This window comes from Rana temporaria, chromosome 2 (assembly GCF_905171775.1).
Source record: "Rana temporaria chromosome 2, aRanTem1.1, whole genome shotgun sequence".
Classification (NCBI taxonomy): domain Eukaryota; kingdom Metazoa; phylum Chordata; class Amphibia; order Anura; family Ranidae; genus Rana; species Rana temporaria.
Genome location: NC_053490.1, coordinates 104,846,195 through 104,866,449, shown reverse-complemented (window position 1 = coordinate 104,866,449; position 20,255 = coordinate 104,846,195). Strand labels below are relative to the sequence as shown.

At 44.8% G+C, this 20,255-nt stretch overlaps 1 protein-coding gene across 6 annotated transcripts in view; it reads right to left on the bottom strand.

Moving 5' to 3' along the window:
* Positions 1-19,292, bottom strand: part of PCBP2 (poly(rC) binding protein 2) — a 38,746-nt gene extending 19,454 nt beyond the window's left edge. For 2 of the 6 annotated variants that reach the window (XM_040340702.1, XM_040340704.1), the window contains exons 1-6: positions 19,068-19,291; positions 8,617-8,762; positions 5,637-5,693; positions 4,727-4,843; positions 2,805-2,936; positions 1,979-2,107 (exon numbers count right to left, since the gene is read on the bottom strand). In XM_040340702.1, the coding sequence (XP_040196636.1) occupies positions 1,979-2,107; positions 2,805-2,936; positions 4,727-4,843; positions 5,637-5,693; positions 8,617-8,685 (504 nt within the window). In that variant the 5' untranslated portion in view covers positions 8,686-8,762; positions 19,068-19,291. Of the gene's footprint in view, positions 1-1,978; positions 2,108-2,804; positions 2,937-4,726; positions 4,844-5,636; positions 5,694-8,616; positions 8,763-19,067 lie in introns of all 6 variants that reach the window. The other 4 variants (XM_040340706.1, XM_040340707.1, XR_005747370.1 and 1 more) reach the window with 3 other exon arrangements.
* Between the last annotated feature and the right edge of the window lie 963 nt (positions 19,293-20,255).

Here is a 20,255-nt window from a genome sequence, read left to right as displayed (position 1 = left end):
AGCCACGTCGCATGACCGCGCAATTGTTAGTTAAAGCGATGCAGTCCCGAATTGCAAAAAATGCTCTGGTCTTTGGGCAGCAATATGGTCCGGGGGAAAAGTGGTAAAAATTCCCACAATCCTTTGTTTACCCGAATCAGGGATGGAGGTACATTCATTGTGCCTCTTTAAAGTCCCAAAACTCACCCCTCATTTAGGTGGGGAGAACTTATTGTCTGCACTTGGGTTGAACTACAGATGGATTTTCTCCAATCAGCTTTCATTCAGTCACTATTTGCATGAACTTTTAATATACATTAGATTTTTTCACAGCCAGTGGATTTATTAGTTGTGTATCATGCTACGTATGCTTTGAGTCACTTGGTATATAGGAATTAGAACTCAGGTTTTATTGCTGTGTGCCCATTAGGAGGTTTCACCCTTTCCACTGGCCTGCTTTCTTTTGTTTTTATTTGTGACAGGAACTTTATTACAGTACACATTTAAGCAGCACTGTGCATCTATATATTGTACATTCACATCAGTACCTGACCTCAGGAGTTTACAATCCAAGGTCCCCAACTCACATTCATACACAAACTAGGGTTCATTTATAAAGAAGCCAATGGACCTACCAGCATGTTGGGAGTGTGGGAGGAAACCCAGAAAGGCACAGGGAGACCATGGAAACTCTGAAGGTAGTGCTGTGGTTAGGATTCAAACCAATGATCCCAATGTCAATAGGCAGGCGTTCCAACCACTTAGCCATTGTGTGCCCCATTATTGAAAGTAAGAAAATTCCAAATTTTGAGGTTACATTCATTTACAGGAACAGAGGGCAATATTTTTCTATTGGGAAACTAGTTTTGGTGACACCACAGGATTCCCCTCACATTGGCATATTCTCACTTCCGGTTTTGGCTATGGGACAGGAAGTGAAATCTATACACAGATGGGGGGGGGAACTGACAAGGATTAGAACCCTTTCAACAAAAAAAAGAAGCTTTGCCTTTAGTAGGGCCCCTTTTTTCACTGGGCATTAAAGCGTTCTTAGCGGCGCTTTACTGTAAATTTTGTGCGCTATTTGGCCACTAGCAGGGAGCTTTTACTCCCTGCTAGCGGCCGAGAAAGGGTTTAAACCACATCTGTAGAGGCGCTTTGCCGGCGGTATAGCCGCGGCGTCCATTGATTTTTAATGGGCAGGAGCAGTATACACACCGCTTTAAAGATGCTGCTAGCAGGATGGTCACTGCTCCAGTGTGAAAGCCCTTGGGGCTTTCACACTGGAGACAGCAGCGGCTGTTTCAGGTCGCTTTGCAGGCACTATTTTTTGCATCTGCAAAGCGACCCAGTGTGAAAGGGGTCTTACACTTTAAACCCGTAGACAAAAAACAGGTAATTTATGAGACCAGTAGCAAACATTTAGACCATCCTTGCTGGCCCTGTTGCTTAGCAGTCCATTGTTGCCCACCTGACCCAGAAACCGCATCTACCCAATCTACATACGTTTCACTATACAAAAGTTTTTGCAAGGAAAAGGGGTAAGATTTAAAGTTCCATTTTAATAAAAAGGCTACGTATTTAAAGGCATAACGTAGGGTGATGAGCCTTTATGCGTTAGCCTTTTAGATTACACTAGCAACTTTTGTAAGCTTGCTTTTCTGTAACAAGACTCCAATACACTGTTGCAGTCTAGACAATACCTCAAGGCACAATATACATTCTACAAATGCTCATATGATAATTTACATCACGTATGCAAGAGAATACCCAATACTACACTTTATATATTTACAAGTTTGCATATCTGGTCTTACGCAGTTAACTACGTTTTAAAATAACATGTAAAAATACATGCCAACTAGCTTTTAACTGGCAGTCTTGTAAGAACACAGTAAAAAATATATATATACATACATACATACAACACAAAAAAAAAAAAAAAAGCCCAGTGTAACCAATACTACTACATATTATTGAACTTCGACATTAGTCTTACCTCCAGCATTACCACACAGATCTGTTTGACACAGTCTATGATGGACTGAGGAATACCGGCAATAGTGATTGCGCGTTCTGTGGAGTTCGGCAGCATATCCCCTGCAACCTGGACCTGTGCCCCTGTACTCTGGAAAACAAACAGGATTTTCAGGGGCAGAAAGTCAAGCACGCAATACCAAATGGTCATGAACGTTCAGACATCTGTAGTTACATGTTTATAAACTGCTAACACTATCAGCTTGAATATTACAAATTACATAAAATCTGGGTCCTGTGTAACCTACTGCAGTCATATAGCCACATGAGGCGTAGAAAGTGGTTCCAGAGAAATTCGAGTATTGACACTTTATACATTGGGCCGTGTAAAAGGTCCAGAATAAGTTCAGGGAAACTGCTTCTGCATTACAAAAGCAAGCAAAAATTGTTTCAAAGCACTTTCAGCAGCTGAATTACTTACTGAATGTGCCGCTTCTTTAGCCTTTAATCCTCGGCCCATGTTCCATTTTAAACTGGTGCCATGATCACTGCCCAGGTTTTGTGCTTCAGGATGACTTCTCTTGCAGTATCCTATGGAGCCACCCTTGGACGCCAGACTAGTTAGATCTACCTACAATATCACTAGAAGATATTCCCATATCCTAGGATGGCAAGGAACTCCCGATTTCCCCTCTTCCTCCACTTCAGTCACAAGACCGCACATGTCTTTTTTCCACTGGGGAATCTTTATTTTATGGTGCTTAATGTGCCAAGCTAAACAAAACTAAGGGTTTACTACTTTAAACATCAGGCTGTATTGTGCCTCTTAATTCATTTTATATACTCACCTCCCTGATTTCCTTTATTTTACAACCTCCTTTGCCAATCAGTGATCCACACTGGCTTGCAGGAACCACTAGACGCAGCGTAACGGGTGGTTTGCTGGAGGCAGTGCTGTTCGTCATTGAGCTGCTGATATCCTATGGAACATGCAAGAAACATTAAAATCAAAGTCTAGGCATATGTTTTACTTTGTAGCAAATCATATGCTCATTTAATACAGCTCAACATTATTACTCTGCAGTCAAAATTCTAGATCTCCCAATGTCACTACAATTAGCATGCTCTCAGTGGAAGCTCAAGGTTAAAGGAGTTCTCTGAGCTAAAACTTTTAACCCCCGCTGTGCCCGGGCTGTAAAACTATACAAAATAAACCTTCACTTACCTGCCTACGATCCCCCGTTGTTCCGATATCGCCGTCCCGTTCTCCGGTCCCGGTCTCTTCCACTTCCTGGGGGTCAGTGACTCACAGTGCGCTCAGCATATCAGCGGCCGCGACGGGACATTGCTGCGGCCGCTGATAGGCTGAGCGCACTGAGTCACCGACCCCCTGGAAATGGAAGAGACCGGGACCGGAGAACGGGACGGCGATATCGGAACAACGGGGGATCGTAGGCAGGTAAGTGAAGGTTTATTTTGTATAGTTTTACAGCCCGGGCACAGCGGGGGTTAAAAGTTTTAGCTCAGAGAACTCCTTTAATAGTGTCACATCTCAAGTCATACAATCCCTCTACTGACCAGTAACCTGATCAAACAATATATACATACATATACTATAAAAAAAAATACATAAAAATCCTTTGTACAAAAAATCTGAACATATAGCATCACACACTGACAGACCTCCAATCAGTTCAATAACCCTAAAAGCTCTTTGAGGAGCAAACTTGTGCAAAAGCACTTTGGCAGCACTGCCCAATTATTTCAGTGGACAGGGCGTTTTGGGAGCGGTGTATACACCACCCCAAAGATGCTACTTGCAGGACTTTTCCCATCCTGCAAGCACAACGCCCTAGTATGAAAGCACTCAGGCTTTCACACTGGGGTGGCTTGAGAGACGCTTTACATGTGCCATTTTTAGTGCCAAAATGCCTGAAAAGCACCTTTGTGTGAAAGCACTGTGTACTTGTCTTAAAGCATTGAGGCCAGTCACTTCACTGGGTATAAGGGTTCACAACCACCAAATGCTAGCAAGGGAGCAGCCAGAGTGACCACTGTTCTGGTAAGCAAAGGAATGCAGCCATATGAGATGGTAGTGTTACTCTTCAAAATGAAGGTCCTCAGCAACAGCATACTTATGCCCAACTGCAAGAAATGCGAAAATCCTCCCTTGCATTGGGACTGCCCCAGCACTAAAAGTTAGCTGCTCGCTTGGTCTAGAGGAGAAACATTTCAAACATGATCCTTTGCTACCCGGGCAGACAGCATTCCGATGTGCTCTGGCGATAAGACTCTTGGCATTATCACATCCAATGCACGGCATTGGTCTTGATGTCAGGACCTTAAGACTGCCAAGTATGGGGGGGTGAAAATACAGAAAGGACCAGCCTGGCAGCACAGAGAGGAGGAGGGATCTGGCAAGTAGCCCTTTTTTATGTCACCTAGACCAATATGAGCAACCCTTGTGTTGATGCTGACCCACTTGCAATGGAAAAGTTTTATGTTTCCAGGAGCTGGGTTTTAGGCTAGGTTCATACATGTTCCAGCTGTGTTTTTTTTGACCGATTCAGGTGTAAATTTTAAACTTGAAGTCTCACCTGAAACAAAAATGGACTGCCCCGGACATGTGTGAACCAGCTCCATTAAAAGTAGGTCCAGCTCATGTAATGCCAAATGGATGCGGTTAAAACTGACCCTCAAGGCAACATGGCCTTTATACAATACTGATAATGTATATAAGCTTTTAGATACCCAGAAGCTAAAAGGTTACCTCTTCCAGTTTATCAATTATCATTGAAAAGGCTTTGAAGATGGCATTTGTTGGACCAGCTAACGTGATAATTCTTTCTGGGCAATTGCCTTCTGAGATGTTAATACGAGCCCCACTCTAGAGAGAAGAAAAAAATAAAAATAAAAATAAATGGAAAACGATTTGCATGCATTGAAGTATTGACCTTCCGGTCAAAGGAGGCAGTTACATAACAGGAAGTCTTATTTGATTAATATACATCACTTGACAATTGTCAAGAATCTCAATAAATGAAGGGGATATACTTTAATGAACTTGATACACTAAGCTGCCAAAAACCAAACAAAACTATGTGGAATCCAAGCAGTGGCTCAAAAAGGCAACAGCTCACGTCCTTTGACATTCTACAGTGCTTCCTAGACTAGCAATCCTGCTGGCTCCCAACCCTCACTTCTTTGGCTACATTCTAAGTTTCGTGTCGCACATTTAGGATGACCTTTTAAAAGGGTTTTAGTGGAGCATTATGGAGGGAAAAAAGTACTGAAAAATAAGCCAAAAATTCAGCAGCAAAGCCGACTAGTGCCTTTGTCCATCCCACTACCCATCTATGCTGCAGGAGCTGGCTAAATAAGCAATTATATGGCATGTAATCACACCTGCACATAAAGGACTGTCAAGTTACTGATCAGGTTTTCAAGTGTACGTGTTAAAGACAGGTGGAGAGGATCCATATCGGACAATTCCTAAATGGCCAACTACCTTACAAGTTCATAGCTAGACACTACCATGTTACCTGGCTCTTAATTTTCTACATTTGCAGGCACCTGAAGAGGATTAATACAACTCAAGTTTCTGTCAAGATAGATAAGCCATTACATTTACTATAATACACAAGTCGAAAACCATAACAAAAAGGAAAAGAAGGTCTGACCTCTTCACGCATCTTTTTAACAGACTCTCCTTTCTTTCCAATGATGCTACCGACTTCCTAAGAGGGGGAAAAAAAATGTTGATTGTCACTTTTGTTAAAGTTCAAGAATCTTGCGTCAAAACAGTATTTTAGAATATATAACGGAGGAAAAAAAAAAAAAAAAACGGATTAAAAGCAACAGTCATTCTCCCCACCACATCCCCCAAACAAATTTTGCATTGTTGCTTTAATGTATTTTAGGGCTGGTTCACGTCACTTGCAGTGCAGGAAACGCAAGTTTCCAGTACTACATGGACATTTGCAGTCTTTAGATCAGGGGTGCCCAACCTTTTTAAGAGCAAGGGCCACTTAAGCGACTTGGTAACCAGTCACGGGCCACAATGGACAGTGGAGCGGGTGGATGGCAGCCCACTGGGCTCTTTAGAGCCCACTTTACTCTCAGCTCAAACTCACAGCTAATAGAAGTCTATGGCTCAGTGCAAGTATCCCACAGGTGCACTTCTCTGCACCTGCGGATCAGTTTGAAAGCAGTCCAGTAACCACTGCAGAACAGATATGCCCATATATACCCTGTGATACCCTGTGATATTTAGTAATAAACTTACCTTTAATACCGGGCCACTTGTTGGGCACACCCGCTTTAGATGCACACAGGTGCCATTAATTGCATCTCCATGCCTCCAAGTGCATTTTCAGCAACCAAAATGCATGGTACCACTGTACTATGTGGTTTGACATGGGGAGGATTTTAAAAATGGTGCATGCTGTGTTCTTTGCTTGTCCCTGAAATGAATGGGTTACTACCAGCCATCCTAGGACACATTTCATTAGATTTCCCAGCTAGTCAGAGCCATCTTTTTGAATTGCGTTTCCCCAACAGGGCACCTGCCATAATATTTAGAGAGTCCTAAAAGCTTGTATGTCTAAGGGCACTTTCACACTGCCAGCGCCCAGGTGTCGGCAGTAAAGCACTGCGTTTTTCAGCCACTAGTGGGGCGCTTTTAACCCCCGCTAGCAGCTGAAAAAGGGTTAAAAGCGTTCAATGGGCAGGGGCGATTAAGGAGTGGTGTATACACCGCTCATAAAGGGCTGCAAAGAAGCTGCTTGCAGGACTGACGTCCTTCCAGCGCTGCGCCCCAGATTTCACACTGGGATTGCAGCCGAGGCTTTCAGGCGCCATTACAGTGGGTCTTTTTCCTTGCCTCTAAAAGCTTCTAAAAAGCCATAGTGTTCTCTTAAAAATGAGAATCACATTTTTGCTTCGAATAAAGATCACAATTCTCAACATAACATCTTTTACATCATGCAAAGAAATTGGGTTAAATTTACAGTTTTTTTGTTTATTGAAGTGAGTTTTCCCTAAAAAAAATTGTGCTTGAAAGACCCAGAAAGACAAAATACTGTAACACCCATTTTATTCTCTAGGGTCTCTGCTAGTTTTGTACAGAGCAACCCGGATCCTCCTTTTCGAGCCCCCTTTGCTGCTCCTGGCTTCTATCGAGTGACCCCACAGACCTTCTATGGGGGCACCCATAGTCACAACTCTATCTATTCAGACAGAGCCCCGACCTGGCCCCCTTTCTCCCCTGATTGACAGCCGCGGGAGCCAATGGCACCGCTGTGGTGTCTCGGCCAATCAAGAGGAGAGCCCCAGACTGCCAGGACCAGGTATTTAGGGGGTGCTGGGGAGGCTGCTACACAGGTTTATCTTCATGCATAAAATGCATGAAGAAAAAAAAAACCTCTGCCTTTACAACGCCTTTAATCTTTAAGGCTCCATGCACACTAGCTTAAACTGCTTCTAAAAGGAGTGGTGTTCTGCCTGCAGAAGCAGCTCAATGTTATCCTATGTGTCCATGCACATTAGGATGTTAACAGGCCTATTTTGAGTTCAACGTTTAGAGGCAGGAAAAAAAAAACTTCCGGTTTGTGTTTAATTGGAGCTCGCTGGCAGAAAAAAAAAAAACTCATCTCGACTTTGTACAAAGAATGCTCTATACAAGCGTTTTTTACTCCCAAGAGAAGAGACATGCCCACTGTGCATGGAGCCTGAGTGGATAAACTGACCTCATTTACCGGCCATAGATTACTTTTATCCAAGGCTGCATTCACACCTGAGCGTTTCGTTTTCAGGCAGAAAGTCGCATGCTTTGCACAGGTCAAAAGGTCACCAATGTAAAAAGCAGAAAACGGCTGTAATCTGCCCAAAAAGAAGCTCATGTACTTTGACTTCAGGCTACAAAATGCTCTGATGTGAATAGGGGCCATTTAAATGAATGGGATTTTGCTTGGGCATTTTTCAGGCGTTTTACAAGCTGAAAAAGCTCAGGTGTGAATGCAGCCTAAAAGTTACGTTTCCTTCCATCTCAGCAATATTGATATACATTTACTGGATGTTTTTTTTTGTTTGACAGCTGTGAGCAGAGAATGGGCTCTGCACTTGTTACATGAATCGTGGAAATGCTGGATTAAAATCGTGAGGGGGTTGAGATCGCAATTTAATGATTTGTGCTGCTCTAATGGACACAGAACATGAAGGCATATTTAAAAGGTGTTAAAAACACACCTGGCACTGCTAAAAGCAGCAGTAAAGATGCCCTCCCTATGAGAACCAACTTTTTGTTTTTTAAACTGTATACTTACCTTCTCTGTGCAATGGTTTTGCACAAAGTAGCCTTGATCCTCTTTTTTGGGCAACTCCTGCCTGCGGTGCTGGCTCCTCCCCCCTGCCAAGTTCCCCCAAGCCACACTACTGGACATCGTCTCCTCTCCCCCACATCACACCTTTGGAACCACATAGGATACTTCTAGGATGCCAGGCTTGGATCAGATTTCAGGAGCCTACAAACAACCAAACCGGAGGGGCATAATGGTCGCTTTTAGAGCCAAAAGTATCATAGAAAGACTGAAGGGGTTCACTTTATACATTCAAACCATAAATAAGCTACAAGTAAATAGAAATCATTAGAATCATACTTGCCTTCCCATGCATCAGGAGTCTGATGGTGAGGGTAACATTCAGGCCTCCTTCAATAACACCGGTGTCCATAGTGAAACTAGTTCTGTTAGATCAGGGCAATAGTCAGAAGATGTAAAGGTAGTCTTTGGTCACAAGATAAGACAAGACTGTAAAAAAACAAAAACAAAGAAAAAGGTAAGCAATTGTAAAAAGCAAAGAAAAATAGTACAATTTAACATGTGAAAGCCACAGTAAGCTATGAAGGACCATCAATGCACTCGGTCATTACAATAACAAAGACAAATCTACCTACTTGGCAGAATTTAATACAATTCAGGGCTCAAATTTCATTATAACCAATGAATCATAGGAATGCTGGATGTGCTGCATTAGCACTGAGCTTAAAGCCCAACTCCGAGCACAATTGCCTTCACAGGTTCACAGAAAACAAAACATTCCTCTCCCTCAGAAGCACAAATCCATTCTTCAAATCAGTTTACATGACGGGATTAGGGATTCAGGATTCCTGGCAGCTCCAGATGTAAGTGCTGAAGGTCTCAGATCCCTGTGCTGCAGTCATGTCTCCACCTTCCTTTTTTAAACCAACTTTTTTTATGAAGAAAAAATATTGAATTGAAAAAACCAAGAAATTCACGTGGCACAAAGACGCAGAAAATATACACCTGAAATAAACTCCTGTCCATACAAATCTGAGAGGGGTATACAAGCTTAACCATGGTTAGCAAAAATCTAGGCATCAACCACAGAGCAAGGTTATTCATTTACGCAGTCCCACCAAAGGCAAAAAGCAAATCAAGAGGGAAAGGTTGAACATCCAGAGAGGAATGGGGAACAGGAAGAAAAGACGCAAAAGCGGTAGCTGGTACACCGCTAGGTTGGGGCCAGAAACCAATGGACCAATCCACCCCTGCTATAGAAGTTGATCATTGTCAAACCTCTAGCTTCCACCCAGGGTGCCCATATTTTATGAAATTTTGTAGGGCAGTTTCTACCCATTTATCAGTTTGTAGATAACAGTCCGTTTTGTGAAGCAGAAGAGGGAGCAGAGACAAGATCTTTCGGAGAAGCTGAAAGTAGAGTGTGAAGTCGCTAATCACAGTACGGGAAAAAAAGAAAAAACCTGATTTTACAATATGTTGGAATTTTAGTTCCCTAGCTGTCATGCCAACAGCTTCAATGCCATTTACCAGCAACAATGTATTTCAGCAGTTCTGCCTTCACTTATTGTTGTCAAATGGCTAGATTATCAGCATTTTAAGGTCAACAATGGAAGCCTACATATTCCTCACACTACAGGTTGCCTCAATAACAATTCTGCCCATGTGCCCACATGGGTAAAAGTACAAAAGCATGTTCTCCCCACCTACTTATTGTACCTTTAGGTTTGTCCCTCTTAAAAAAGTAACCCATCCATCCCTCTCATAGGTCCAAGGACATAAAAAGGATGTCATTCCATGTTGTGCTTGCTCTACCTGCATTTTCCAATGCTGCAAAAGTTTTTTCCAAGTGAATCTTCACCATCTGAATGGTGGTTTGCCATATGTGATTGTAAAGAGCTTATGTGGTCAGATCAGGATGGGTCTGGTGAGCCTAAAGTTACTTCAAAGCAGCTGCAGGTTTTATTTTTTAAACCTTACTTACATCAATAGGCATGGCTGGCATGTAATAGTTTTTCAGATTTAATTTGACAGTTGTATCAGAGGCGCATGAAAGAATGTATGTACTAAATTTGTGGATGAGGTTACCCACATACAAAGAAGTTAAACCTTTTAAGAGCATTTGATCCCCTCGACAATACAGGCACACCACATGTAGTGCACAGATTTCAGACTATCCTACTGCTGAAAGAAAATCACGTCTCTAACAACACCAGCACTGGAAGCTGCCCAGCTTCTAAGCCACTACAACATTACTGACTACACAGCCACTTGATAACAGTGCATGAGCAAAATGTCAGTCACAAGATCTGTCAAGTACAAAAATATCAGAAGATAAGGGTTGCTATAGGTTAACACTCATCAATGCCCTATCAATTGGAACTAGCACTGGATGAACTGATCCACATCTATATTAAAGCAAACCAGTCAGCACCATAGCACTAAACAAGCAATACACCTACAATACATGTAATGCCTACACTCAAGTTTAGCTAGCATCCCTGGAGACCAAAATCCCAAGACATCTGTGGCACTCCCATTTTAGCCTAGGTCCACATTGGAGCAATTTGTCATGTGATTTGAGAGATCAAATCGCATGACAAGTCGCAGCCTACTGGCGGCAATGGCACGGTTCCAATCGGTGCAACAGATTTTGCGCCGCACCGATTTGCAAAAGTAATTCCTGCAATACTTTTGGCAAATTCAGGTGCAACTTCAATAGACATCAATGTATAAAGCCACACAGATAACTAAAGTAGCACCTGAAATCACGCTGGCCTTGACACTTTAAAATTGCGCAACTTCACGTGAGGTAGTGCGATTTCAAAGTAGCATCAATGTGAACCTGGACTTAAAGTGGCTGCTATGGCTGAAGGTTTTTACATATAGGATAGAACAACCTTTATACACAATGCAGAGGATTAACCCCTTAAGTTCCACAGTGAGTATAACAAGCATGCTGTGCTGCATATACAGACAGATTTTACTGTTGTGCGTTTAGTAACACTTTAAAGTGATTGTAAAGTCTTTTTTACACAAAACATGGTATACTTACCTCTGTGCAGTGGTTTTGCACAAAGCAGCCCAGATCCTCTTCTCGGGTCCCCCTCTCCTACCAAGTGCCCCCTCAGCTGGCAGATCTCTATGGGGGAACCCAAGCTGAGTCAGCACTCCATGTATCCATTCATACATGGAGCCCCGACCTGGCTCTGTCCCCTCTCCTGATTGGCTGACTGCAGCAGAAGCCAATGGTGCCGCTGCTGTGTCTCAGCCAAACAGGAGGTGTGTCCCGGACGGCTGAGACACCTATGGACATCGCTGGAGAGAGATGGGGCTCAGGTAAGTAGTTGGGGGTGCTGGGGAGGCTGCCACACAGTTTATCTTAATGCATTGAATACATAAGGATACAAAATAAAAAAAACTGCCTTTACAGCTCCTTTAACCCAATTCTCAGCACAGAATGTTCAGAATTACTACAAAGTAGCAGATTACATTCCACGGGAGCACTGCTGACAAAAGAAACAGAGCAAGCTTTGTTTGCGGCTGCATAGCAGTATAATTATGAGGCACAATATACAAAAATCAGATCTGATTAAAATAAAACTTTTACTCTTGTATAAAAAGTTATCAAGATTTACTGTAAATATGTACTGCAAAGAGAAAGGCAAGAGGTAAATGTAAAAAAAATTGTAGCATAAAATGCTTTGCCATAGACTGGCCAGATAAATGTATCTAGGTCAATGTTTTACAAAGGATCACTAATGAGTGTACTCTGTAGGTATCGCAAAGTTAATTTTAATGGAGCTCCCAGGAGCTCACGCAACCAGATCTTCTATAGGCAGCTGCTTTAGGATGGGATAGGTTTATATAGAGCAAGTTTATCCATTGTGCATATAAAGGAAAAGGGAAACTAAAATCTGCTGCCATATAAGCACTGGTTTCATTGAAAGTAAAAAAAGTCACCAGGTATAATTAAAGTGTTTAATTACCCCTATTGCAGATAAATGTCCCATTCTGGCCAAAATATGACACCCCCCCCCCCCCATCCTGTGAGGTTGTTACCTGGTAAAGGATGTTTGTACTTGCCTAGGTCTGCCATCCAGGGGCCATGCCAAATAAAAGGATAACTAGTCCAGCGATACAGATGCACCCATCACTCCCCTTACACTGAAAAGTCTTCTCTTCTGGATCCTGAGAGTACCCCCGAAAAAAGGAGCCCCCCCCCCCTCATGCAAAAACAGAAGAGGACTCAGGACTGCAGCATCTCATGATCACAGTTCTAAGCAAGTTCATCATTTTTAATCAGGCTTACCGGGGGGGGGGGGGGGGGGGGGGGCAGGAGGGGTTAACAATATCCTAGAGATGGACTTAGGGCTAGTCCAAACCATAAATTGCACAGAACAGGCTGAAATCGCACCACATAGCACCTATTTGGGGTGCTGTTAAAGTGATTGTAAAGTCTATTTTTTTCTCTACAAATAAAACCTTTTCATACTTGCCTGTTCTGTTGCACTCGATTTGCACAAAGCAGCCCAGATCCTCTTCTTGGGTCCCTCACGCCTGTCGAGTGCCCCCACAGCAAGCAGCTGGCTATGGGGGCACCAGAGCCTAGTCACAGCTCCCTGTGTCCCATTCCAGCACCGAGCCCTGCCCTCTCCTGATTGACTCCGGTGACAGTCAGTGGCACCGCTGCTGTGTCTCAGCCAATCAGGAGGAGCGTCTTGGACGGCCAAGGCACTAGTGGACATTGCTGGAGAGAGATGGGGCACAGGTAAGTTTTAGGGGGGGGGACGCTGGAGGGCGGCGGCAGCTGCTGCACACAGGTTTTTTTATCTTAATGCATAGGATGTGCACAGTGCTCTTAATTGATGGCACATTCAGTATTTCTTCAACGCAGAGTGCAGTGCACATTCACCATTAAAGCGGGAGTTCACCCATTTCTAAAAAAAATTTTTTTCTTCCCCTAGATTCCTGCTCGTTCGGTCTAGGGGAATCGGCTATTTGTATTAAAATAGGTGCAGTACTTACACGTTTTCGAGCTGCATCTTCTTCCGTCGCTTCCGGGTATGGTCTTCGGGAGCGGGCGTTCCTTCTTGATTGACATTCTTCCGAGAGGCTTCCGACGGTCGCATCCATCGCGTCACTCGTAGCCGAAAGAAGCCGAACGTCGGTGCGGCTCTATACTGCGCCTGCGCACCGACGTTCGGCTTCTTTCGGAAAATCGTGACGCGATGGATGCGACCGTCGGAAGCCTCTCGGAAACCTGTCAATCAAGAAGGAACGCCCATTCCCGAAGCCCATACCCGGAAGCGACGGAGAGGATGCTTCTCGTAAACGGGTAAGTACTGCACCTATTTTAAAATAAATAGCCGATTCCCCTAGTAATAACGAGCAGTAATCTAAGGGGGAAAAGTGCCCTCTAAGGGTGAACCCCCGCTTTAAGGTCACCAGCTACAGCACACGTGAATACCTCCCAAACCGTGCACATTTAGGGGATATTCATTCTACCTACAGGCAAGCTTTATTTTAAGCTTAGCTGTAGGTAAAAGTGAAGCTTACTACTGCTTTAATACTCATTCAGAAACACTTTAAAGCAAAGCCTCTGGGTCCCTATAGGCCACTTTCCTAACCTTTTAGTCTCCCTCTACATGCAAACTCTCAAGACTACATGTCCCAAATAGACAAAGTGCCCCTGAGCAAGCCGCTTTTAACAAGGTGCAGCAAGGGCGTCTTATTCACCATCTACTTTTGCCTATTGGTTCAGGCAGCTTATTCACATCAGCCATTATTCCCAGGAGCTTGCATGAAAGGATGACTCCAGCAAGACACCAGAGGAGCCCCCCTACAATGAAAGTAAAAACCAGCATTTGTGGGACGTAAAGGAGGGAACAACTTGCCCACAGCATCCAATATAGGGAAAAAAGTTTAATATCGCTCTAAAAAAAAGGTACTCACCATATTTTTCAAATAAATAGAACCGCCAAACATCACAAAAACAAACATTCTATAGGTGAATGTATAAACTAAGTATTCTCCAACATTAGGACCAGTTTAGAAGCTGCTCCGGAAATAGCTTGTGACAACTTAGGCTTGGACACGAGCCAAAGCTGCAGGCGCCACCTATTACCCTTGAACTGCAAGACCATGTGCAGACCCTGACATCAACATGACAAGGTCAGGAGGATAATCTGTGCAAGTTTGAGACAATCACAGAATGTTCCCCGGGGAGGGGTCAGCTTGGCATAGCGTCAAATGCTCAAAATCAAATGAATGTTGTTAAAGCTGAACTCTGGAAAAGTCCTCCCTTGCCGTGAGCTGCCCCCACACTGCAAGGGATAAATGCTTGTTTACTCCAAGATTTTTACTTGCCTGATCCAGTGGCAGACAGCACTGACTGACCCTCGGCACCCTTATGTCTAATGCAGGGCTATGAACACTGCATCAATCTTGATGACATCAGAGGACCTTAGATCATGGGAAAGCAGGGGAGAAAAGGCAGAGGGGACCAGTCTAGCAGTACAAAAGCACCTGTGGGAACAGAGATCCGGTAAGCCATACTGCTTTAGGCTTCATGTGCATTTTCTGCATCAATGCAGGTACTTGCCGACAGAGCTAGCAGAAGAGCCTGTGTAAAATGTGCATAAAGTAATCACGTTTAGATACAGTTCTTCTAAAAAGTATCTGCAAATGTGTATGGGTCCCATACACAGCTGTGTCCTACTTTCGTAAGCAGCTAAATTCAGTGCACATTTTTGTTTGCAGACACAGCTGTGAGCAGCCCCCATTGATTCCTATATTATCTGTATTTAGATACATCCAAGTCTATACAATGCACTTTGGATGCCCCTAGAAACAAGCAGTTAAAGGATAAGTTGACCTTCAGGAACACTTTAGGGTGGAACCCATATTTTTTTTCAAAGGTGAACTTATCCTTTAAAGCAGGGATATGCAATTAGCGGACCTCCAGCTGTTGCAGAACTACAAGTCCCATGAGGCCTAGTAAGCCACAAGCATGATACCCAGAGGCACGATGGGACTTTTATGCAACAGCTGAGGTCCACTAATTGCATATCCCTGCTTTAAAGTAAAAAACTAATTTAAAAAGCAGGTCCAAGTCATAATGTACCACTAGGCACTGGATACTAGCACATTATGACATTCTTGTCAAATGGAGCCCCCTCTAGCGCTGCAGAGTCACCACTCCCAGGCACTTCCATCTTTGTCCAGTTATACTTCCGGGTACTGTCTTTGGCCTTTCCATGATAACGTCACATCACCATGGCACACAGCCACATAAATGTGGTCTGAGCTTTGTGGATCAGATCACATTACCCGCTGACAGGCAGGGGTTGGGCAAATTATGACAGAAGAGAACACTAGGGTCTCTTGTTCCACAACCCTTGCCTGTATGCATTTTTGTAAAAATTGGTTCAATACTGCGTCAACTAGTGCACAGCCGCACTGCGAGAGGCGGTTTAGGTTTCCCGGCGTTCAGATTTAAACGACCTATTGGTATTCCCTTCACATTCATCACAAGACATTTGACTGAAGAAAACATGCTAGCTCTGACATAGCAGCATACACGGACTTGTTACAGGTATGGAGACCGGTCCAGGTGAAAAAATACATATACACAAACAGTACTGCGTGTACAGGACATACAACATAACAGCCATGTGGACTACAATATCACACTGGACAGGTCCTTAAAAAAACATAGGTGTGACCAGAGCAAGTCGTCCTATTTTAGGGACCCCAGGATCAGTGCATAACACACATCTGAGCCTCAATTTATGCACACCCCAAGAAGAATGTGACACACGACTTTGATGGGCCAGTTGCTGTAGACATATTTTACTGATGTTTATACTCAGGATTAAGATGAAAGAAAGATCCTGACTAAGGCTCCATTTACACTTGCGTGACCTCAAAAATGCACAACTCCCATTGCGACTTCTGTCCAGAGAGTGTAAAGTCGGACCAAAGTAGTGCAGGTAGCAATCTGAATGGGGTCCAATGAAAAGACTAGGCTGCAACTTGTCATGTCCAAAGTTACAAATCACACAAGTGTAAATGGAGCCTAAAATGTTCCGTAAAGACCTTGTGTAAACATACATAAAACTCCTTCATTGTCAGTGTTGCAGTATATGCGTGTATACATACATAAAGATACATAAACATTTATGCACACAAACATAAAATCTAGAATTTGTTTCACATTCTGTACTCATTGCTGTATTTGGCAATGTTCACACTTGTGCAGGTCGGGAATGTGGGCATAATCGACCGTTTTCCTGACCAGCAAGCAAACGTGCCATTAAGGCGTTATAAAACCCAAACACATTTCAGCTTACCAATTCCTAGATGTGATGGCTGCATTAGTACATTTTTAGCCCCCCCCCCCCCACTGTATTTTCACCTGGTGATCTGACCAGCACATCTGTCAGTGACAGGCGTGCTTACAATGATTTGTTTTAAGTGGATCGTAAACTATGAGCAGGGCCCTCGTATTATTACTTTACTTGTACTGTGTGCCCTCAGCGCTGTACAAACTGATGGCGCTATATAAATGCTGTATAATTTAAAAGATTTAAATAGTACATTTCTGTAATGGCTTAAAGAGGAGCTCTAGGCTTCTACAGAAAATAAAATTCAGCAGCTACAAATAATGTAGCTGCTGACTTTTAATTTTAGGACACTTACCTGTCCAGGCATCCAGTGGTGTCCTCACCCGAGCCGATTTTTTAATTGGCACCACCTTCTTGACTAAGGGAAACCTGCAGAGAAGCCTTGTGGCTTCAGAGCCCGTTTCCAACTGTGTTGCGCTTTGAATGAGCTCACTGCAAAGGAAAAGAGGGGGCGAATTTCCAATTGAGCTGGAAATGGGTACCTGTCAAAACCAGGTACCCCCCAAAAGGTGCCAAATGTGGCAGCAAAAAGGGGAAGAGAGAGTGCAGACAAGCAGAGCATCCCCTTTTGGGTGGAGCTCTGCTTTAAGTGTGAGGTGACGTTTGGCTTCAATTTGTTAGTGCATCTAAATCTGGCAACCCCCCCCCCCCCAACTGACCCATACACAGTATAGGTACTCTAATACAGGTCTTTTACGAACCAGATCTTTAGGTAAAAAAAAAAAAGCTGAAGAAAACTGATGCATCCACCACAATCTGCAATACATTACATTTTTAGTTTTGGGATAAATACTTTAATTCTTAATGGCACCCACACGTAAATAAACACAGTGAGCTTTATGCAAGTAAACCCATACGGTGTTGTCGAGCTGCCGCGTTTTGAAAAAAAGGTGTTGTGGACTTTTCCCAAGCCAATAAATGGGCAGATGTGGCCGCACCAATGCCCAACCCCACAGCACCAATGCCTGACCCCACAGCACAGCTGTGTGATCCTACAATGGACAGGACCAGCACAGCTGTGTGAATGGACAGGACCAGCACAGCTGTGTGGATCCTACAATGGACAGGACCAGCACAGCTGTGTGATCCTACAACCACAGCACAGATGTGTGATCCTACAACCACAGCACAGATGTGTGATCCTACAACCACAGCACAGATGTGTGATCCTAGAATGGACAGGACCAGCACAGCTATGCGATCAGACAGGACCAGCACAGCTGTGTGGTCCTACAATGGACAGGACCAGCACAGCTGTGTGGTCCTACAATGGACAGGACCAGCACAGCTATGCGATCGGACAGGACCAGCACAGCTGTGTGTTCCTACAATGGACAGGACCAGCACAGCTGTGTGATCCTACAATGGACAGGACCAGCACAGCTATGCGATCAGACAGGACCAGCACAGCTGTGTGGTCCTACAATGGACAGGACCAGCACAGCTGTGTGGTCCTACAATGGACAGGACCAGCACAGCTGTGTGATCCTACAATGGACAGGACCAGCACAGCTATGCGATCGGACAGGACCAGCACAGCTGTGTGTTCCTACAATGGACAGGACCAGCACAGCTATGCGATCGGACAGGACCAGCACAGCTGTGTGTTCCTACAATGGACAGGACCAGCACAGCTGTGTGATCCTACAACCACAGCACAGATGTGTGATCCTACAATGGACAGGACCAGCACAGCTGTGTGATCCTACAACCACAGCACAGATGTGTGATCCTACAATGGACAGGACCAGCACAGCTGTGTGATCCTACAACCACAGCACAGATGTGTGATCCTACAATGGACAGGACCAGCACAGCTGTGTGATCCTACAACCACAGCACAGATGTGTGATCCTACAATGGACAGGACCAGCACAGATGTGTGATCTTACACCCATGTGTGATCTATATTGGACAGGACACAATGTGACAGCCATGTGGAGTACCCCACACACACACACCAGGTGGGGAGGACAGGTCCGCCGATAATGGGTGTGCCGAGGGCCATGATATGTAGGGACCCCGGGATGTGTACACAACACTCCTCTAGTCCCCCAGAAGGAGGTGATGGGCGACCTTGCATTGTACTCCGGGCTGTGTGAGAGGCCGGGCCTTGTTTACATGTCCTCGATCCTCCCCCAGGAGCAGGCATGGAGCCGGCGTGTGACCTCCATTGGCAGGCCCGAGGCCGGTCCCCGGTCACGTGGTGTGGGCCGGTCCTGGGGAAGGAAAGGGTTAAGGCGGAGCGGCCATAGAGTGGGGGGGAGTAGCGCGGTCCCCTCACATGGTGCGCCCTCTTGGCCGCTCCGAGGCCTATGAGCCCCACCGCTGTCCTGACAACAAAGCGAGAAGGGAGGAGGAGGGTTAGATAGGGTGCGATGCTTACCTTCACACAGGACGTGGTGGAGAGAGGACAAGAGCGGGACGGAGACCGGGGAGGGAAGGGAGAAGGGGGGAAGGAAAAACAAGGGAGGAATGGGGAGGAAGGAACGATCCGGAGGCGAAGGGGGCCCCGGGGAGGGAGGGAAGGAGAGAGCCGGGCGGGCGAGGAATGGCGACGGCGGGAGGGGCTGGCGGGAGCTGCGGCTTCTGCTGCTGCCTCTGCTGCTCTGGGAGGGGGGAGGGAAGGAGGCGCGCGCTGCTATCAACCCGCCCTCGCCGGAAGTCAGCTCTTCTCGCCGCCAGCCGCCAGGGGGCGCTCCACGGAAAGCCATTTATGAACATGGCGTGACTATGAATATTAGAGAAAAAGCGTGTTTTCGCTGGAGCTATGAGTCACAAACGTAGTGTTGAACTGGCCGTATGGTATGCTAGGCGGGGGGAAACAAACGTCTCAAATCCCAACAAGTCAGCAGGTCATGTGTATTGTTATTACTGCGTGCAGCGGGCGCCATCTTTCTACACCCTTCTAAAGATTTGCCTGGTGTACGGCGTGCTCCTGCGTGATATCTGCGAGTACCAAGATGGAGACCTCGGCTCGTGACGTTCTTTTTATTAGGCTCTTTCTTTTGTTAATTATTGGAAATTAGGCGTCTTTCCTTCTAGTATGTCAAATATTTATGCTCATGGTGGCTCTAAAAGGCAGTAAAGAGTCTTCTGTCCAGGAAACAATGACGGCGGGTTACTAAGATGGCTGGTGGGAAGAGCTTAGGCAGGCTGGGTTGTCTTGAGTGAAACAAAATGGCCGCGGGAGCACTTCCGGCGTCAGCTGATGGTCATTGTCCTACGCTGCAAGATGGTTGATATCTAGTTGGTGCTTTTAAAGTAAACCCGGCCATGTTATTAACCTTCCCTACTGAATGGAACTTTCCTGGCACTCCTCTTCACTCTTGTTTATACTTTGTTACTGACATAGAACAAGCATGGAGATCACAACTCGAATGGGTTGCTTCACCTTTTACCCAAACTAAGGGGTGCCTGTAGCTAAAAACAAACTCTTCAGTTTTGACCAAAGTTAAATAATGATCGATTTGTCTATTGGTATAGGACATTTACATACCTCATGAGGCCTGACTGAAAAACTCCCAGAGATTGCATCATCTTGTTCCAGGGTTACCAATCCCTATTAACTTTT